The 19303-nt window shown below is 43.5% G+C and overlaps 1 protein-coding gene across 1 annotated transcript in view; it reads left to right on the top strand.

The window, feature by feature from the left end:
- Positions 1 to 18955, top strand: part of LOC130200144 (chemokine-like protein TAFA-2) — a 77288-nt gene extending 58333 nt beyond the window's left edge. Inside the window, exons 3-5 of the mRNA XM_056424150.1 lie at positions 9466 to 9615; positions 14678 to 14802; positions 18078 to 18955. Coding sequence (XP_056280125.1) covers positions 9466 to 9615; positions 14678 to 14802; positions 18078 to 18089 — 287 coding nt within the window. The 3' untranslated portion in view covers positions 18090 to 18955. The remainder of the gene's footprint in view (positions 1 to 9465; positions 9616 to 14677; positions 14803 to 18077) is intronic.
- Positions 18956 to 19303: the final 348 nt, after the last annotated feature.

Here is a 19303-nt window from a genome sequence, read left to right as displayed (position 1 = left end):
GAAAGTCAAGATGTGGCGCCCCCGAGTCTGCGGGGTGTGGACACGGTCCTGCGAAGACCAGATAACTGCTGCCTGGTCTAACCGGCTTGCACCGTGCGCTGCTGCGCCTGTAGAGCAGGTCCCCTGATTTCACTGGGACAGTAGGGAGGTTGTTCCTACATGCCTCCGACAAGGGTGCCTGCGCCGGCCATACAGCTGGTCTGAACCCTGGAGAGCCTTAGGCGCCCAGGTTCTCTCGACGTAAGTGCACATGCCTGCAGCGAAGCATCACTGAGGCTGTAGTCAAGTATGACATATGAGGGGGAGTTGCCGTGTAGTAAGCACGGTAAAATGGTCACCTGAGAACCGACTGGGCTCGAGGGCACCGGTCATCCGGCCTCGGAGTCCCCTTGGGGAAAAACCGATGGATGCGATAGTCAGCTCAATGGATGGCATGGGACGAAGGCCACATTTGGCCATATCCTGCATGGACGCCGGGGTTCGGTGATCTATCGTAAGATGGTAACCCCTCAGATAGTCTCTGGAGGGGAGACTGAAAAGGTGGCAGGGCCGGGAATGCCCTAGCGTGCGTGGGGTTCCGGCTGCTGTATATCCAGCAGTTCCTGCCCTGCGAATGACGAACCCGATGGGGCCGTCGACTGCCCCTACAAGGGGCTACCACGGGGCTGTCCTCGCTTGGGAATGGATCAGCCGTGGGTGGATCTGATGCTTCAGTCCTCCCTGCACTAGGGTGGCGACTTATCTGAGCTAGTTCTGCGGTCAGCAGACCTACTCTATAAGCTAGCCTGCCCGATTGCACTGCTAGGGGAGCCCCTGCGGCTCCTAGCCGGCGCTTGCAACTGGTCGGCTGGCCTGGAGCTGACCTGACCTGTCTGTTGGGGTCCTAGCAGGAGCTAGAGCGAGCGCACTCCGCTACTGCAGCGCAGGTCCTGTGGAGCAGGACAGAGACAGCCCGTCTAGTGAGGGGAGAGCGTAACGCTGCCCTCACTCGTACAGTAGCTGTAGCTGCTGGGGGTCGCAGCAGTAGCACTTTGCTACTGTGGCCCAGGTCCTGTGGAGCAGGACGGAGACAGCCCGTCTAGTGAGGGTATCAGCCACCACTGGCCTCCCTCGTCCGGTAGCTGTAGCTGCTGGGGGTCGCAACAGTAGCACTCCGCTACTGTGGCCCAGGTCCTGTAGGACAGGACGGAGACAGCCCGTCTAGGAGGGTAGAGCGCGGACGCTGTCCTCACTAGCACGGTAGCTGTGGCTGCTGGGGGTCGCAGCAGTAGCACTCAGCTACTGTGGCCCAGGTGCTGAGGAGCAGGACGGAGACAGTCCGTCTAGCGAGGGTAGAGCGTGGACGCTGGCCTCACTAGTACGGTAGCTGTAGCAGCTAGGGTCGCAGCAGTAGCACTCCGCTACTGTGGCCCAGGTCCTGTGGAGCAGGACAGAGACAGTCCGTCTAGAGCGAGGACACCTCTTCAATACAGTAGCTGTGATTACTGGTGTCCTATCAGTAAACTTAAGCGAGAGCACTCTGTTACTGTGGAAACGGGTTCCGTGAAGACAGTTTAGAAAGCGGTCTAGAGAACAGCCTCTCTAGAGAGAGGAAGTGAGGACACGCTTGACTAATACAGTAGCTGTAATTACAAGCATCCCACGAGTAGCCTGGGCGAAAGCACTGTGCTACGGGGGAGCAGGTCCTGTGGAAAACAGTCGTAGTGAGAGGGCAGGTCGCTTCGAGGACCCTCTCCACTAGTATGGCAACTGTACTTACTGGTGCCTCCCAGTAAGCCTGAGCGAGAGCTCTGCGCTACTGTAGACGCTGATCCCGTGAACACGGGTCAGAACCCAGCATGTCTAGTGAGAGAGTGAGGACACACTTCACTCCTCTGGTCTGTCAGCATTAGCGTGGCATTAGTTGGCCTGAGTGGAGACGCTCTGCTAGCTGTAACAGCGGCGATGTCATGGAGGTACATGTGCAGTATGCATCAGTATCGACTTATAGCCTCCTTAGCGTCCCCCCGGTGAGCCTGAGCGGGACGCTCTGCTCACTGGAAGCCGGTAGCAGTGTAGCAGTGTGGCATCCAGCCGCAACGAGCGGACGCGCTCTCGTTAGCGCTGTAATCGCCCACCAGTAGCCTGAGCGAGAGCGCTCCACTACTTGGGCCGAGGTCCTGTGGAACAGGAGGTAGCTGTCGGATTTAGCGTAGGCTCCGTTAGCCTGAGTGGACACACTCTGCTAGCTATGCACGGCGGCAATGCTACCAAAGTCAACACACACGCTATCTCAATCGCTACAGAGAGCCGGTCGCGCCGGTGTAGCAGCACCGAGCGGACGTGCTCCCGTTAGCACACAGTTAGCAGGAACGAGAGCTCTGCTCCTGTGGGATATGCCGTCATAGGCAACAATTGTATTCGATCTCACCCGATTGAAGCTTCGCAGTGAAGGCGCTCTGGTGAAGACCGAAAAAGACTCGTGCGTTCTCCGGTCCGCCTCGACGGACCGCCGTAGAGAAACGCAACGTCCTCCTCCGAGGAGGAGAGCTCGTCGCAGCCTCTGGAGGGCGACGGATCGCAACTCCGACCATTTGGTCACAAGGCTCCCCGCGACGAGCTTCAGTTAAACTTCAGCCTTAGCTGATGCCTGCGTTTGCGAGAAGATGAAAAAGAACTGATCTCGGGATGACACCGGAACTTATACCCGGTGGGCGGGTCATCCGAGGTCACGGGTGACTTTGTTGTTATTAATACTCGACCTGCTATGCGCAAGACGGAAGATATCCAGTGCTAAGCACCGCCTCTGGCGGTCAGGAAGGATGAAATAGAACACAAACCATCATGTTTTCTGACCTAACCTAAACTTAACCACACCTTATATTGAGTGTTTCCTTATTATTAAAATGATCATCTTATTATTCTTTTTCAACTTGTATTTGTTACAGTTTTTACAAATGCAATATTGTATTTGTTGTTTCTGACACATATCTGCTGACCACCAAGGCAACAGCTTGATAAGTATAATTGGCACTAGCTTTACAAAACATTAAAGAACCAGTAAATTGTGTTTACTTTTAATATGTTTCAGCGAGTACGATGTTGTATCTTTATATTTATTTAATTGTAGAAAAACTGGAAAATAAGCCATGTGATGCAACTTGTTTGACTGAGGGGACAAGCTGTGTTCAGTGTGCCTGCTGTGGTAGTTAATGTCTTTCTGTGGTGTTGGGCTCTGGGAGAAAGGGAACACATGACAACTCAAATCAATTACATACGCTATAATGACCTGAATGTAACAAGGAAAATGTTTATCAAAACTGTAAGTAATAATGACAAGTCTGAGGAGATAAAGATGATAAACTTAACTAATAATTTGCTTTGATGGTTTCCAGTGTTGGTCATTTGCACTATTCACAAGTGGAGAATAGATCCAAGTGAGCCAGTTTTTAAATCTGCAGTTTGATTTGGTTTGCCTACATTATATTTATAAGATAAAATAATGAAAATGCTGGTTGGTTACATTTTGTTATCCAATTACTATTAAAAAAATGTTAAAGCCAACAACAAAAAAAGCTTCAAAGGTGAAGCCATTGCAGTACATTCTTAGCCGTGCTGAGTATAGAATAAAACATGACACATAAGTGTGTCATGGCTTTTGACGAGACCAGCTCTTCCTTCTTGTGTTTGTGCCCTGCTGGTCTCAAGAGCTATAATAACAAGGAGGAGCATTAGTGTGTGAGGAGTCAAGCTTCTCTGGGGTTGTCATTGATCAGCACACACACATGAGAGACACAGCATAGGATTTACAATGCCAATATTAGTTCATTACCCAAAATAATTAATTGTGAAAATAGGAAAAAAAAGAATGTTCTTTCACCTTGATTACCTTTACTTACTAACAAAAGAAAGAGAGACATATTTGTCTCCTTTACTTGTTATGCATTTTTAACCTTTAAGAATAACTACGTAGCAATGAGTGGGCAGTAGTTGAGAAGAGAGGTGGAGTTGAAGAAATACAGAAAGCTTTCAGGGAGAATAGAAAACAGAGTTGAGGAAAGAAATACTGGTTGAGTGTGCGTGCGTCCCTTTCTCTCAATGCTAATTTACTTGGTAGGCTCTTAAGAATAATTTTAATTTGCGTTTAGTTTACGATTCATAACGAATGGTGCCATCTCAGAGGCCAATGTAATCTAATTATTAACACAAATGCATGGACGTACATGCACTGATAAGCACAAACACACACACACACCTACATACACACACACACACGCACTGTAAATAGTACATTGTAATCTAATTAATTTGGCAGTCTGAAGTGAATTTCCATTCCAAAATATGCTCTTTGTGAAAAGAAGGCGATGGGCCATGGGGACATACTTACATATTTATACATACTAAATATGTGATTAATTTGGTGCATCTATATCAATCTAGTGATTTAAAGCATGTTCACTGTGTCACTTATTTAGGGCTGGGCCAAGTTCAGGTAATCTTTTATGACATATTGTAAATTTTCACTCGCCAAATAGACGATAAAAATATACAATCAAACAACAAAAATGCCAAAACAACAAATAATAACTTAAATGGTTGATTTAGTTAATTATGTTGAACCATATTCAGTTCTCAACTTCAAGAGTAGAGCACCTACAGAAAATAAACAAAAACCTGAGGACGCAATAATCTCAAGTGGCAATACTTTCATCCGACCCGATGAAGGATTGTCAGCTCCTGGAGCTGCTTTGCCAACCTGCTGTTGAGTGTACATCTGCAGAGATTGATTGTGTTTTTTTAATCATAAAGATCCAACTTTAACTGAGAAGACTTTGTACAATCAGTACAGAATGCATTCCTTGTCCACAATCCCATGACACTGTCACCTCCACAATACCTGTGTTTCTCCATAGCAGTTATTTGAGGTACTGTCTGCTTTGTATGCTCATAATAAAACAAAGTATTACATGATGAGGAAGACCCACATTCTCTTGAAAGCTGCTCCAGCAGAACACATGACCAAAGCATCTCACCACACAGTCCTACAGAGAGTGCCAATAACACATTGACATCAGTCTCATGCTCCACCCGCCTAACTGCCCATATACATGAATCACACAAAAGAATAAAGACAGCATTATTTTTAATCTGACTCTTTATGGCTTTTAAATATATTGTGGATGAAATAGATCAATGGATTGTTCTCATTCATAGACTAATTGGTCAATGTTTGTGATGCTCAGGAGATGTTCTTCTTAGTTTAACAGCTGTTTCTTCTGGTATGGATGTGTGGCAAAAACTATTTCTCGGTTCCATGGTGTCACATTAGCCAACAGTTTGAGTGTGAGCAACTCCTGGAGGCTCGACACACAGAATATATTTGGGATTTTCGTCCTTATTGTCCGGTCCAACTGGCGGGAGAAAACACAGCAAGGAGAGGAGCAGGCTGCTGGCAGAGCTGTGAGACAGAAGCTTTGTGCCCGGTCAGACCAGAAAGTGGGACAGCAAAATCCATCGGCACATCCTCGCCAGATATGTGGAACTGTCAGCTCGTTACAAAGTGGCTACTTGCATACTGCCCAGTCTCCACCAACGGTTGAGGCTACTTATGGATATAAAAAGTAAAGCTCCAGTGGTGAGGCTCATTTGGCAGAGGAGGGTTGTCTCGAGTAAAGGGGGATAGCGCAACATGTGTGTGTGTGTGTGTCTTTGTTGGTGTGTGTGAGACAGTATCTGTCCCTAGGAGCGAGAGAGAGGCCCCCAGTGGTGGGAATGACATTTAAAAGAAGTACCCCGCTGGGACCGAGAGAGCTATCTCGGAGCTTTGTGTGTGTCAGCAAGACCGTACACACACACACACACACATGCAAGCAAGCAAACACACATGCACGCACGCAAGCACACACACACACACTGGGCAATCTGTCCATCTGTTAGTCTGACAGTAGCGCGTCATCTTTAGCAAATGGGGTTAACAGCCACTGCTGTGTTAAGAGAGGCAGAGATAACAAGTCCCCGTGCCACGGAGAGAGGTGGGAGGGAGCTTAGAGAGGGGGAGAGACATCGACAGAGTGAGAAAGAGACACGGCAAGAGAGGGAGGACACACAGATCCTGTTAAATGTCTCTGATTTAGGGCTTGTGATTGAGGATAATGGTTTGCTTCCCCGCTGAGTTTGCTGTGCAGAGCGAAGAACAAGAGAGAGCAGAGGAAAATATGGGGTGGTGGAGTGGCTAAGAGAGATTGAAAAAGGAGGGGTCATTTATGAAATCGCAGTAGGATGAGGTGAAATGGAGAAGAGGAGGAGTGGGAGAATAGAGGAGAGCAGAGATGGTTATATGAAGTGGAAAAGAGATTGCAAAGTAAGATAGGCACCATTTATAAAATAGAAAGAGGGCTGCAGTCGCACCAATTAAAAATTAGCTTGATGTTTTTTTAAGTGTAGTTTACCATCATTAGTCTCTCTCTCTCTCTCTCTCTCTGAACACCTCTGAGTGTTTACAGCTTCTTTTTATTAAACTAGTGCATAAACAAATTCTAAAACAGAGTGATCAAACTAAGTTTGTGAGTGTGTATCCTGTATATTGTGTGTGTACATGTCATGTGGTGAGTAATGCCTAATTTAGCTGAGTATTGATCAGAGTTTATTGGAGTCTCTGACCCCTGCCTGACTCACTGTTTGGCAGATTGGTAATTAGTAACATGTTAGCACAACACAGACTCCAACATGCTGTAGTACAGAGAGCACACTAAACACTGCACACACGTATACACGGTTTCCCAACAACACAAAGCCATCATATAAAACCTTCTGGTCCACCGAGCTAACCAACAAAAATAGCAGGAACATATGTAACAGCCGGTGTATTTGGGTGTTTACGACAACACTAACACCAGCAGCCACCGTCTGCACTGCAAGAAGTTGAGGGTATCACATCGTGACCATCGCATGCTGCTGGTAAACATGTCCTTCCTGTTTTTCCGCTTTCTCTGGAAGTGAGATGGATGAAGAAATTAGTGCTTGTCTGCTATTTTCTGATGTTGCCTGCTAACTTATAAACCATGATGTCTCACCTCTACTCTCTGTTGTGGTCTTAAATTGTTATTGCAAACCAGAGAAGTCTGAAACAAAAACACTTACAATGTACCTTTAATAAACATTATATGATGAACAAAATAGGGAGAGGGCAAAAGGCAAAATGAGAAGTATTAGTATTAAACTAAACTAAAACTTTAAAGCCCAATAGTAATCCTTTGTGGCAAGTGTTGGATGACATGCATGGCGTACTGTCGTTTTGGATGTTCTTCCATCTCTGGAGATAGAAATGCCAAAGTGATGAAAAAGGTTCCCCCTCTTGAGGAGGATACATCTAATCAGCTTGCTATATATTGTTCAAAATCTAGTTTGCAAGCAGTTTTTGCGGTTAAAAGTTTTAAATTCGCATGTTAGATTATGACATTTCCCTCAGAAAGTATACATTTTGGTTTAAAACGTGGCACAAAGGAAGCCAGAGTATCATCAAAGCAATACAATTAATTCTTTGGGAGGGAGAAACTAATAAAAATGTCATGGGTACAAAGTTGACAATTCGGCCTGAAGTCGGTGTTTTAAGTTGTGTGAAACCAAATTAGATAGAGATCTTGTGGGGATCATAAAAGTGTGAATTCTATACACTATTTTACGCTGAGGAAACAGAGTTCCCCATGTGACCTAGCAAAAGCTTCGGATGTCTTATATACAAATGAAACTTAATGCCTGATGATAAAGCAAAGGCGATCATCTTACTGTAGGATTTGTTCTCTGGGGCTCATTAATTTTGACACCAAATTTGGTGGCAATTTATGTTATGAGATATCTTTCTGTGGATCAAAGTATTGGACTGACGGACAGATCGATCAGCCATCATCCCAATCCACTGCTCGCAGATCAAAAAGAGAAATAAGAGGACGTGAAAGAACGATGAGAAGCAGTCCGACAGTGGGTGTGATATTAGATTGTGCTGTTCACTGAAATATGAATTGGACTGGGCTTTGCGGGATTGCTTCTTTGTCTTTTTCTCATCAACGGAGCAAATTAAGAACTTTTCAAATCTCTGTTAGCCTGTTAAACATATTCATACTCTGTCTTTCACTTTGGCTTGCCTCACTTTTAAATACTCTTTGGACGCAGCAGTCATTGTTTTCTGCCTCGGTTTTCACAGTGTGCACCCTTTGTTGTATTATGGGCAGACTCTTTTGTAATGGAAATAGCAGTAACTTCTAACAGCTGTGTGAAAATTAAAAAGCACACACCAGCCGTTGACTTTTGCAACCACACAACTTATACAGTATGCAACAACGCTCCACAATGCAAAGGCAAGCATGGCTGTGATAGTATACATGGTGGGCACGTTGTCAAATGGGCGTGCAGACACACACGCACAGACAAACACACACAAAGTATTCTTACACACAGTGCTCTTGACAAGGCGTATTTTTGTCCTTGACATTTTAATGTGTTTGATGAAAGGTGAGTATGAAAGGGCCATGTGTTGACATCATCACACATTTTCAAAAATTATTTCTTTGTTCCTTCTCTCTTCGTTGACCCAAGGGACTACTTCTGTGCTCGGGCGGACTGGTTGTTAATTAACCACAGCTGTGTGATTGAAGTTTGTGTTTAGAAATGTTGACACAAAGAGGGAGCTATAGAAGTAGTGAAGGGGCTTCCCACATCTACCCTTCATTAGTATTAAAGCAAATTCTCTCTTGGAATTACTATACCGTACAAAAATCACTATATTCGAGACAAACATTGGTTGCTTTTCTCTTATTCAATTACTGAGTTACAATTTTATTCCCCGTGTATTAAAGAAGGGCCACAAGAGACTTAACTTGCATTTTCTATACAGATCCTCTTAATAAAGCAGCAGCTGTGGCTCAGCAGCCACGCTGTAGGAAACTGGAGCTTCCAGATTTGCTATATTTGATTGTGGCGATGTGCAACTGTTCCTAAGCTAAATATGTATTTAAAGACTCCTAATTTGATAGTTTAAATTACAAACTGGTGTTTTGTGGCTTATGGATATCTGATAATGGTCTCATAATCACGATTTGCTCTTTACTTCCATTTCATTATTCAGTCTGACATGTTCATGTTGCCATTTTTTGTTTGACAAAGGCATGGTTGTTTCTTCTGAGGCCTTTGGCATATTAGACATATTTCCTGTCAAAGTACATTTAAGTGTTATTATTTCTAGAGGTTTAATAATTACAACCTGTACAGCTGCATTGGTCTACACATGTCGCCACAACTATTTGAAACACTGAACCAATGGAGACTCGGGCAGCGATTTATTGGTCTGCAATAATGCTAATCTGGTATCAAAATGTCTGTCCTTCTCTCTATTAATGTGAATGTCTGCTACACGATCACTTGTTTGATTAAACACTCGTGTGAATGAGCCTGGTATATTGAGCACCGTGTCTCTTTCCCTCTGACGTCCAGTGCACGTGAAGGCAGGGACGTGTGAGGTGATCGCTGCCCATCGCTGCTGCAACAAGAACAAGATCGAGGAGAGATCTCAGACTGTCAAATGTTCCTGCTTCCCTGGTCAGGTCGCTGGCACCACCCAGGCCATGCCCTCCTGTGTCGATGGTATGTACCCCCACAGTCTCAATTTGCTAGTTTCAAATCCTCTTCAACACAGTATGATGTTCATTTATCAAATTATGGTCCCATTTGGAGTAACATAGACTATAAAGCAGGGTATGCTTTAGGGTGTAGCTACCGTGGGATGGACAGGCTGCTATCACGGGCTCGGAGTTGGCCGTGTTTTCGTCTTGCAACTTTAACCCTTTCACACTGTGTTTCAGTTCATGAAAGTTAATTGTAACATTTTGGTTGCATGAAAATGTTTTATTCAATGTCCGCTCCACCCTCTTGTGTCACAAGATAACGACAGACCAAAAACAAGATGGTATACAAGATGGTCTATGGAACAGAATCCTAACTCCCACTTTCCTGTCCAATGTTGTTGTTGAAGAATTACAAAGATAACAGGTTACATTGCACACACCAACCATTCAAACATAATGTATTGCGTGCTCCAGCTATTACCCTGATGCACACTAATGATGCAATAAACAGACGTCTGAATTATTCTGAACAGTGATTTACAACCAAGCAAATAACATCAATGACATACAAATGTAATGTAACAAATGAGGATATTCAGGTGTTCCTGCTATCATCATGCCTGCAAACTTGTCACCATTCGGTGAAATTCACCATTTTGAAATCACAATAGGTCATCCACGTGAATCATGTGGATCCGAAGAGTTTTTGTTCTGGGGTGGGGGGGGGGGGGGGGGTCAACTGGCCGGCGTTTATGAGATTGGAGTGGGACACGGAGAAAATGTGATGTGGTGGTCTTCACAATAAAACATCTTTGATGTGACGTGTCTCTTCTTGGCCAATCAGCGTTAAGATGTCGACAGCGTTTGGGAGGTTCAGGTTAGCTTGAATGTCAGCCCGCTACATCTACTGCAGTCATGTTGCACTTTGTATCGATACTAACAAGTTATCCGTACGTAAAAAAATAAAAAAAGATGACGGAAGTGAAATGTTTAAGTTCTTTGTCTCCAATGCAGACAGTCAGTAAAGTTATGTAACTCTACAGCTGCTCATACTGAGGGAACTCTGTACCATCTGCTCAGATACAGACTAAAGGCCTCATAGTGTATAACCAATGCTATGATGGCACCATGTAGTTTCATAAATATCTTGTTGTGGGCTAATTCTAATATTACTGACATTTGTTAAGTGTTGTGTAAGTGTTTTTGTGCCACGCTCTCTACCGTTACTCGTGTGTATTCCTGACCTGCCTGTTCTGACCCGCCTGCCTGCCCTGACCTCCGATTCTCTGCCTGCACCTTTTTGGACTTGTTTGCTTTTTGGAACCTTTTGCCTCAGTCGATAGTTGTTTTTGTTATTCACATTGAGTCCTGTCCTGTTCCTCTGCGCATGAGCTCTTGCCTCTCGCCGCCCTGTGACACTTACTTAGTTTCAGTTTTAATCTTGGATGTGGGGGTTTACTGTTTCTTGGCCTTTTTGATGCTTCAAGCAATATTCCGACATTTTGGGAATCACACTAATTGGCTTCTTGCCGAGAGCTGAATCAAAATATCCCTATAACACTGACATCTGTTAGCTATAGAAGGAAATGTTTGCCTAGCTTAGCATAACAACTAATAACATACAAACAACCCTCGCCCACTTAAAAGTTGTTTCTCGGTGTAAAAAATCTGAATGATGAAGCTTCAGTAAACTAGCGTAGCACGAAGAGTTGAGGCAGGGAGAAACAGCTGTAGAGAGTGAAGGTATTAATGTTATGTTCGCTCGCTTTGGCGGTGCTATATGTTAATAGTTATTAAGTGTGTAGTAGTTAAAGAGAAAACAGTTAATTAAGGCAAGCGCCGTTTATCTAGCGGATGCTAATCGCGCGCTAGCGGACAAGACATTCTCCGTGACATCACTGACAGTCACCATGGAAACATTGTCACTCTGTGCTTTGATTCTGTGCCGTGACGTCGCTCGTGACATCACGGAGCACCGAAACAGAGTTTATGTATAGAAGTGATTTCCAGCAGAGCAGCACCGTGACGCCCTCAGGAGGAGTGGGGGGGGGGGGGGGGGGTGGTCCCCTCATCCCAGGCGGGGTTGACACTCCGCCTGGATTGTGGCGTTTCGGTGAGTCATCTTGTGTGATTCTCCTACATTCACAGCTGCATCCCTTGGATGGGGGGGATCCTGGGGGATTCACATAAAGCGGTGGTGGGATTGACTTGTGGATCCCACAGAAGGAGGGGGGGGGGGGGGTTGGCTATCATGGCTATCAAGTGTTGAAAAAGTTGGTAAAAAAGGAACCAAATAGACATTTTATTTATTACTATAACAGATAAATATACCAGTATCGTATTTATGGTATCATACGTATTTATGGTATTGTATTGAATTCTGGTATCGTGGTAGTATCATGATATTTATGGCAGGTATTGTATCAAAGATCGGGACTACCAGGTAGAGGCAGAACAGACTCAAGGAACAGACTCAAGGCTCAGCAGAGCACACAAGACTTGAAGACTTGTTCAGGACAAAAGGTTGGTTCATGAATGACCAGATTATATATAATGACAATTTATATTTATTACTATTATTATAGGGCCCGATCACTGACTTAGTGAGAATAGTGGACCTATTGTTCTCGTAAAATGTTTATTTTTATGTAGATTTGTGGTCAGAACAATCAAATGACCGTAGTTCATACAACGTGTGGCGACAAAAAAAAGTCACCAGCACACCCCCCCCCCTTTTTCACTCCTCATGAGTTTGCAGGCATGTATCATGTGTTTTGGTTTTTTATTTTATTCTTGTGTGTTGCTGCTACTGACTCGACAAATTTCCCCTTGGGGATTAATAAAGTATATATCTATCTATCTATCTATATTGAGCGCTTCAGTCAATGTTACGTGAACATAAACACTCCCAACATGAACACTGCAGAACAAATTAACATCTCCAGGAACTGTTTGTTGACAGTGAATGAAAGGTTGATTCTGCAGACCCAAATGTGTATCTGTGCTTATACACATATTTACTAGGGCTGTGAAACGATTAACATTTTTAATCAGGTTAATCACAGGTTTCTGTGGATTAATCAAGTGACTTTTTTTCGTCCCGATGTGCGCGCGCACGCCGGCATCCGAGCTCTGCGGCGCGCGAGACGGAGATCGGAGTCGTGTTAACGCGACACTAGAGACAGAATGACATGCTGCTGGTTAGAGACGACCAACAACAGACGGATTGGAAGCTCATTCTGCGCATGCGTTAAATGCGTAAAAAAAAAAAAAAAAAGTTAAACCTGTAATTTAATTAACTGAGTTAACGCGTTATTTTTCACAGCACTAATATTTACACATCATATTTGATATACTGATACTGTCAGGTAAATTACAAGTAACTCAACATTGTACTCACAGTACTTTGTATTCCATCACTGCTTAATGACAGTAGTGTGAGGGGATAAATTCTAACGAAATACAACTTGAATATATTGTATGTGCTAACAACTCTATCCACCTAAAAAGGGTTTACAAACCATAACACTCTTAAATTGCCCGAGGATATGACATCCATATTGAGCTGACACATTCTGACAGAGCACATAATGATGACTTGATGAAAGTCGGCCTGAGCTTTGTATGCTGGGACTTCTCTGCTCAAAGCGGTTATCTGCAATATCTCATTACTAAGAAACCTCCTGAATATTCCTCAGACGCTTCTGCAAAGTTGGACTGTTCAAGAAAAAAACTATCTCAAAGTGTCTCGAATCTTCTGGGAATTATGTCAGTGAGTACAGGCTGTTTTCTGCCCAAGTAATTAGTTTCTGAGTTGGAGTGACAATTACTGAAATCCTTACATGCAAATTGTGTTATTTCCTGGTAACTGACTGTGGCAAAATGCAAAGAATGACAGATTAATAAAGGATAATAATAAGCGCAGTGTTTGTATATATGTCGCTCAGCTTTTACTGAGGTTGTGTGTCTTTTGCTACTTGTTTCTTTTTGATGATATTTAATCATCTTGTTTTTTATTGTGTCTGAGCTTTCTCAGCACTTTCCTTTTCCTAAAAAAACCTCATCAATTATTTTTTAAATCAAATTTGACATGTTGAGAACAATTATACTTTAAACCCAAAAAGATTACATTATATCTCAACAGTCTCATGCATATCTTGCCTCCAGTTTTGTCCTGGTAAAAAATGTAAATTGTCCCTTCTATGCCGATTAACCCCTTAAGAATCTACTGTAATAACTGTATTAAAATGCATAATGAGACAACGTGTCATGGAACCAGATTCAGCAAATAAATCATGGATGGATGTGATTTAAATTGAAGCTGCCGCTCCACTGAAAAGACCAAACATCTCAGATAAAAACAGAGTTGATATATTTCCTCCAAGTTTTCCACATAATTTCCATTTGTTTGAGTTTTGACTGGCGCTGTTTTAATGACATGTTCTCGTTAGGAAGATTTCCTGCTTGTCACTGTTATATATTAAAGCATGCATCGATAGTGGATATCTTTATAATACTGACTCAAATAGCTGGATCCACTGCCAGTGACAATATGCCAACCTAATATCAGATATCATTGTTCTAATAAATTACAATTCCGTGCATTCTTATTTATTTCTTCTTCTTTTTTGCATAGAATTAGGAAATGAATGTTCAAAGCAAGCCTGATGTTGCCTTACACATCTACAATAATAATATGGGTCTCATCCACAGAGTGGGGCATGTGGCTTATTAATTACACACTAAAAGCAGATTGGTAATCAGAATTGGCCGATACCCAAAGTCCAGGTATCACTTTCATTACCGGGGTTGAAAAAGTCGCATTGGTGCATCACTAAATTACATTGAAATCAAAAATGAAAATGATTTCTTGATTGCAGCTCTACTACCAACTGTTTATCTTGACGCACCCAATTCCAAATATATGCAGCGGTAATGGATGAAAACACATTACTTCCCAGTTTGTTGAAATTCCCAACTCCACTGTCTTGAAACACACAAAGCACTGAATGAAAAGCCCCACACACATCGAGTACGGTCTTTACCAAACTAAATACTTTCCTCCCTCTTCTTCCCCCCAGCCTCCATTGTAGCTCAGAAGTGGTGGTGTCAGATGCACCCTTGTATGGATGGTGAAGAGTGTAAGGTTCTCCCAGACCTCACAGGATGGAGCTGCAGCACAGGCAACAAAGTCAAGACCACAAAGGTTGGTGTTCACAATCTCTCGCTCTGTAATATCTCAAATGTTCTTTCTCACACACAAACACTCTTCTCATCCCTCTGCCAGATACATGAATGCACACACAAGGGCAGACCCACCACCGAGTGACCCACTTCCACCTGTTGTCGTGAATCGTGTCTCCATCCTCGACTCTTTTCTCTTTTTCTCTCCATATCGTTCTGTTTTTCACCCAATTTATCTCTCTTTACATTCTCATCCTGCCCATTTTGGATCTAACATCACACAGTCTCTGAAGAAAAACCAGGCCAACAGGAACAAGGAAAATAGCACACAAACACACACACACACACACACACACACACACAGGCAGAAGGAACATCACAATTCCCTTCACTCCCACTTGCCCTGCTTCCTGGCGTCTGATTGGCATGCCATCTGAAAAACAAATCACCAAGCGGATACAGAGTGGTAATTGTCCTCGGATGGTTTTTGCGCTCCTGTTCGCTCTATTATTGAATGTATTTGTTCTTATTTGTATTTCCTCAATTTTCATGTACCGTCTGTGTGTGTGAGTGTGTGTGTGCGTGTGTGTGCGTGTGTGTGTGTGTGTGTGTACATTAAAGCCTATATCTCTCTGCTCAGCCCGGCACCTGTTGGCTTTTCTTCAATGACTTGACCTGAGCAGACTCGTGGCTGCCTGTCATAGGAGGGCATTGTGCGAACTCACCTCATGTCACTGTATGCTTCTGTTTCTAACCTCCATCCTTCTCTTCTCATCTTCCATTATTCATGGTGGATGCAGACCTTTGTTTTCTGCCTAAATAATTGATGGAAGGCGTGGTCAGTGGAGGGAGAGTGCATCTCCTTAGGAGAGAAAGGCGGATAGGCTCCTCTCTCTTTCTTGAAAACACTCAAACTCGTATACACCTGGTTGATTAAGAATTCCTTCCCTACTTTTCCATCGACTGACCTCTCACCTGGCAAAGTGGATCACCCACCCTCAAGTTACACTCTTTCCTTCTCAACAGCCCCATCTCATTCCAAAATACTTTTCCGCTGTGCTGGGCCAAGTTCAAATTTGTGAGGCTCTTCATAAGTGTTACTGAACTTTCAACATTCACTTCACATCACAGCGAGATGAAGAGACCAAGAGATGGAAATAGAAAAGGACAGAGTGGTCTTGGAGTTTACAACGGGCACAATTGAAGATAGAGGCACATAAGGGTTAATCAGATATGAAGATGATGTCATTTCTGTTCCGTTCTGAAGTCAATTCATATATCTGATCGCATGCATTTAGTTTGATCAAACCCAATGTGCGCGTTCATAATTTCCTGAAAAGATCAAATCAAACCAGATTCAGCCAAGCATCGCTTCATCATTGACTCTGTCGTAGTTTGAAAGGGCACAAAAATGTGCTATCTCTTGCATTCAGGTCTTTGATCAATGATCTGTGTGAGTGTGTGACTGTTGTGTTGGTTTGTGTGTGTCTGTGTGTGTGTGTGTGTGTGTGTGTGTGTGTGTGTGTGTGTGTGTGTGTGTGCACTATCTGAGCGTTTTAGCTGATTTGTTTGCCTGATGATGAAAAGAGTGATTATTTTCTCCTCTGGTGTGGTGTGTTGAGGTCAAAATGCGCAGGCATCCAGATCAATAGCATCGAACGCTATATTATAGTCCCATTAAGACCCGCTCGTAAATTGAAATTGACGATAGAGTGAGAGAGAACGAGGATATGAGAGAGAAAGAGAGAGAGAGAGAGAGAGAGAGAGAGAAGCAAAAAGGAAGAAAGAGGCAGGGGGAGAGATGGATGAGAAAGAAAAAATAACACATGGAGGCAGAGGTGAAAGGAAGATAAAAGACAATTGGAACTGGTCAGCTGACAAGGAGCTTATGCTTGTGTCTCTGGGAACACAGAGCAGGCAAGAGTACAAAAGAGGGGTTGGCACTCTCCATCCTTTCCTCCATCCATTCCTGGCTGGGAGCAGAGGAAAGGAGGAGAGTAGGAGGGCAGAGGGAGGATAGAGGGAGGGGATGGAAGACTCGATCAATGGCAAATAATATCATATGGATGAGCAGACAGACACAGCATGGGCTGCCAAGCCACTGGGCTGTCATACACTGCAAGGCATGTGTATGTGTGTGTGTGTGTGTGCATTTGCGTACAGTAGATGCACATGCAGCGACACATTACCAAAGAAATAACCCAGTGGGACTGTAGGGGTCATCTGTCTTTTAGCCATCCGAGCAGCCACTTGTGTAGACAGGTACAACTTGTGAGAGAAGCAAGAGAAACCGTGTCCCTTGTGGGCCTGGAAAGACTTGACACTGACACTTCAACACTGCTTGCGTACTTTGTAAGTTGAGATATAACATCAGCTATATAATTGGGCACACGAACTGCCACTAACAGGTATATGTACACAGACCAGGGGATGAACACCTAAAGGGACTTTGAGACGACTTAAAGCATGGAAGCCACGGAGAGGTGCGTGCGTGTGTTTAGTGAACTGGCGTGACAACAAACGCCGGCAGTCTCTTTGATCCGGCACAAGAGTAGATTCCTGAAGGCAATGGGATCGGGAGCCATTGAGGCAGATACAGTAGAACAGTTTCTATACCAGCTTGGAGATAACGCTCCTCTGAGCTCTCTCAGTGATGGCCGGCCTTCACACTCTGTTAGCTGGCATCTGTGTCGGACAGAAGACTGAGTCCCTCAACAGAAAATGCAGAGCATGTGTTGGAGCTAAGAGGGGAAGCCGTTGGGAAACACAGTAAGAAAGAAACGCATGCAGGAAAAAAAGTATAAACTTGGGGAAACTGGTTTATTCCACGTCTAAGCACTGGCAGCTGCACAGCAATTTGTATCTGTTTGGTCGTTGGCCGGTTGGAAATGTCTCCTAATAGCTTGAAATAAACCAGAAGTGAGTCCATGAGCAAAGAAAAAAATGGAAAGATGGATCTACGCGATAAAGGGACCATGCGATTAGAGCAGCCGTCTCAATAAACAGACAGAATGACATGGCAGTGGGCCAGGCGCTGAGAGGGAGACATTGGAGGCCATAATTCAAGCTGTGTCTAGTTTAGTCTCCTGCCAGAAGAGAAAGGACAATGTGCGAGCCACGATGGCGATGCTCCACTAACATGAATCACTTCACATTATTTCTAAATAGCTGACCGTGCAGCATGGCGCTGCACCATTTCATATGTTCCACCAAAAGTGGCTTCCTGTTTCAGGCTTCATCCTAACTTATTTTTTAAGACTATTTTGATTGACCCACTTTCTTTTCTCCCTGTTTCAGGTGACCCGATAGTCCTGCCCGTCTCAAGGAGAGAAGAAATGGCGTTGGAGATCCTTAAATAGAACAATGGACCTATTAGTGGTGAGGAAACACACTCTGAGAGACTTCGATGACGAACCAGTAATTGCTTCATTTTTCTGAGGATATCCAAGATGTGGAGGCTGAAGAGACAGGACTCTAACACCGTCTTTCATCAACTTAAACACTATCGAGTGTGCTTGGTCCTTTCATGCACAGGACTGCATCACCCACAATCCTTTACTTCTTCTCCAAACAACAACTTCAACCAAGTGAACTATGACCTAAACAGCACTTGATTAAATGACAAAAAAACTTTATTTCCAACAATCTGTATTCTTCATCTCTCTTAGTATGGTTCCATACGCATACTGGGAATAAAGGGGATGTGGACTTTTGACGGCTATTCTGCATTATAAACATCACTACAAAAATGGGGGATGGAATCCAGAATGGCTTGTCTCATGTAGTCGGGTTGACACGTTTAAATTTAACTGTGCCACATATGACACACCTGATACTGTCAAAATGTTTCTCAGATCTGAAACTCACCTCCATCAGAATATTTTATCTTAAATAGTTTGTGGCTTCCCACATGCCATTTTTTAAAATGGGGAGACAGTTTGTCGGTCTTCTTTTTTCTTTTGTTTTTTGACAAAGGAAAAAATCCTTTCAGGGTGAGGTTAGACTAATACCAAGTAGATGTTATGAAATATTGAAACATGTAAACGTGTAAAAAAAACGGTCCATTGAATCAACGGGGCTAAAAATAAAGTGACGCTCTAATGGTTTTAATATCTGTGTTTTTAAACCCCTGTTAACCGCTATTGAGTACATGTGTCAGTATTATATGAAATGAATAAAACCTTTCAAAAGAAAATCTAAATATCTGCTCTTTTTTTTTGCCCTTAAAATTAATGTTTGTGAAGATTCAACTCAACCATTGGACGCTTGGATGCTCTGAGCATTCTTGATAACGTCAGTGTGAGTGTTTTTCCAAGAAACCTTGAGGCATCAGGGAACTCAAAATCATGAATTGTAACTACTAGTGTTATTGTGTTGGCTCCAAGAAATGTCATCAATAATTGGTAATTGCTTTCCTGTTGTTGTTTTTATTAAACTGGATCATCTTTAGTTCCTGCTTCAAACAAACAGCTCTGAACACTGTCAACTGTTCTGTAACAGACGGAAAAGGCTGTACATATTGA

Source organism: Pseudoliparis swirei, chromosome 9, assembly GCF_029220125.1.
Source record: "Pseudoliparis swirei isolate HS2019 ecotype Mariana Trench chromosome 9, NWPU_hadal_v1, whole genome shotgun sequence".
Lineage (NCBI taxonomy): Eukaryota > Metazoa > Chordata > Actinopteri > Perciformes > Liparidae > Pseudoliparis > Pseudoliparis swirei.
The sequence above is the reverse complement of the archived record's forward strand: the minus strand, read 5'-3'. Positions and strand labels throughout refer to the sequence as shown.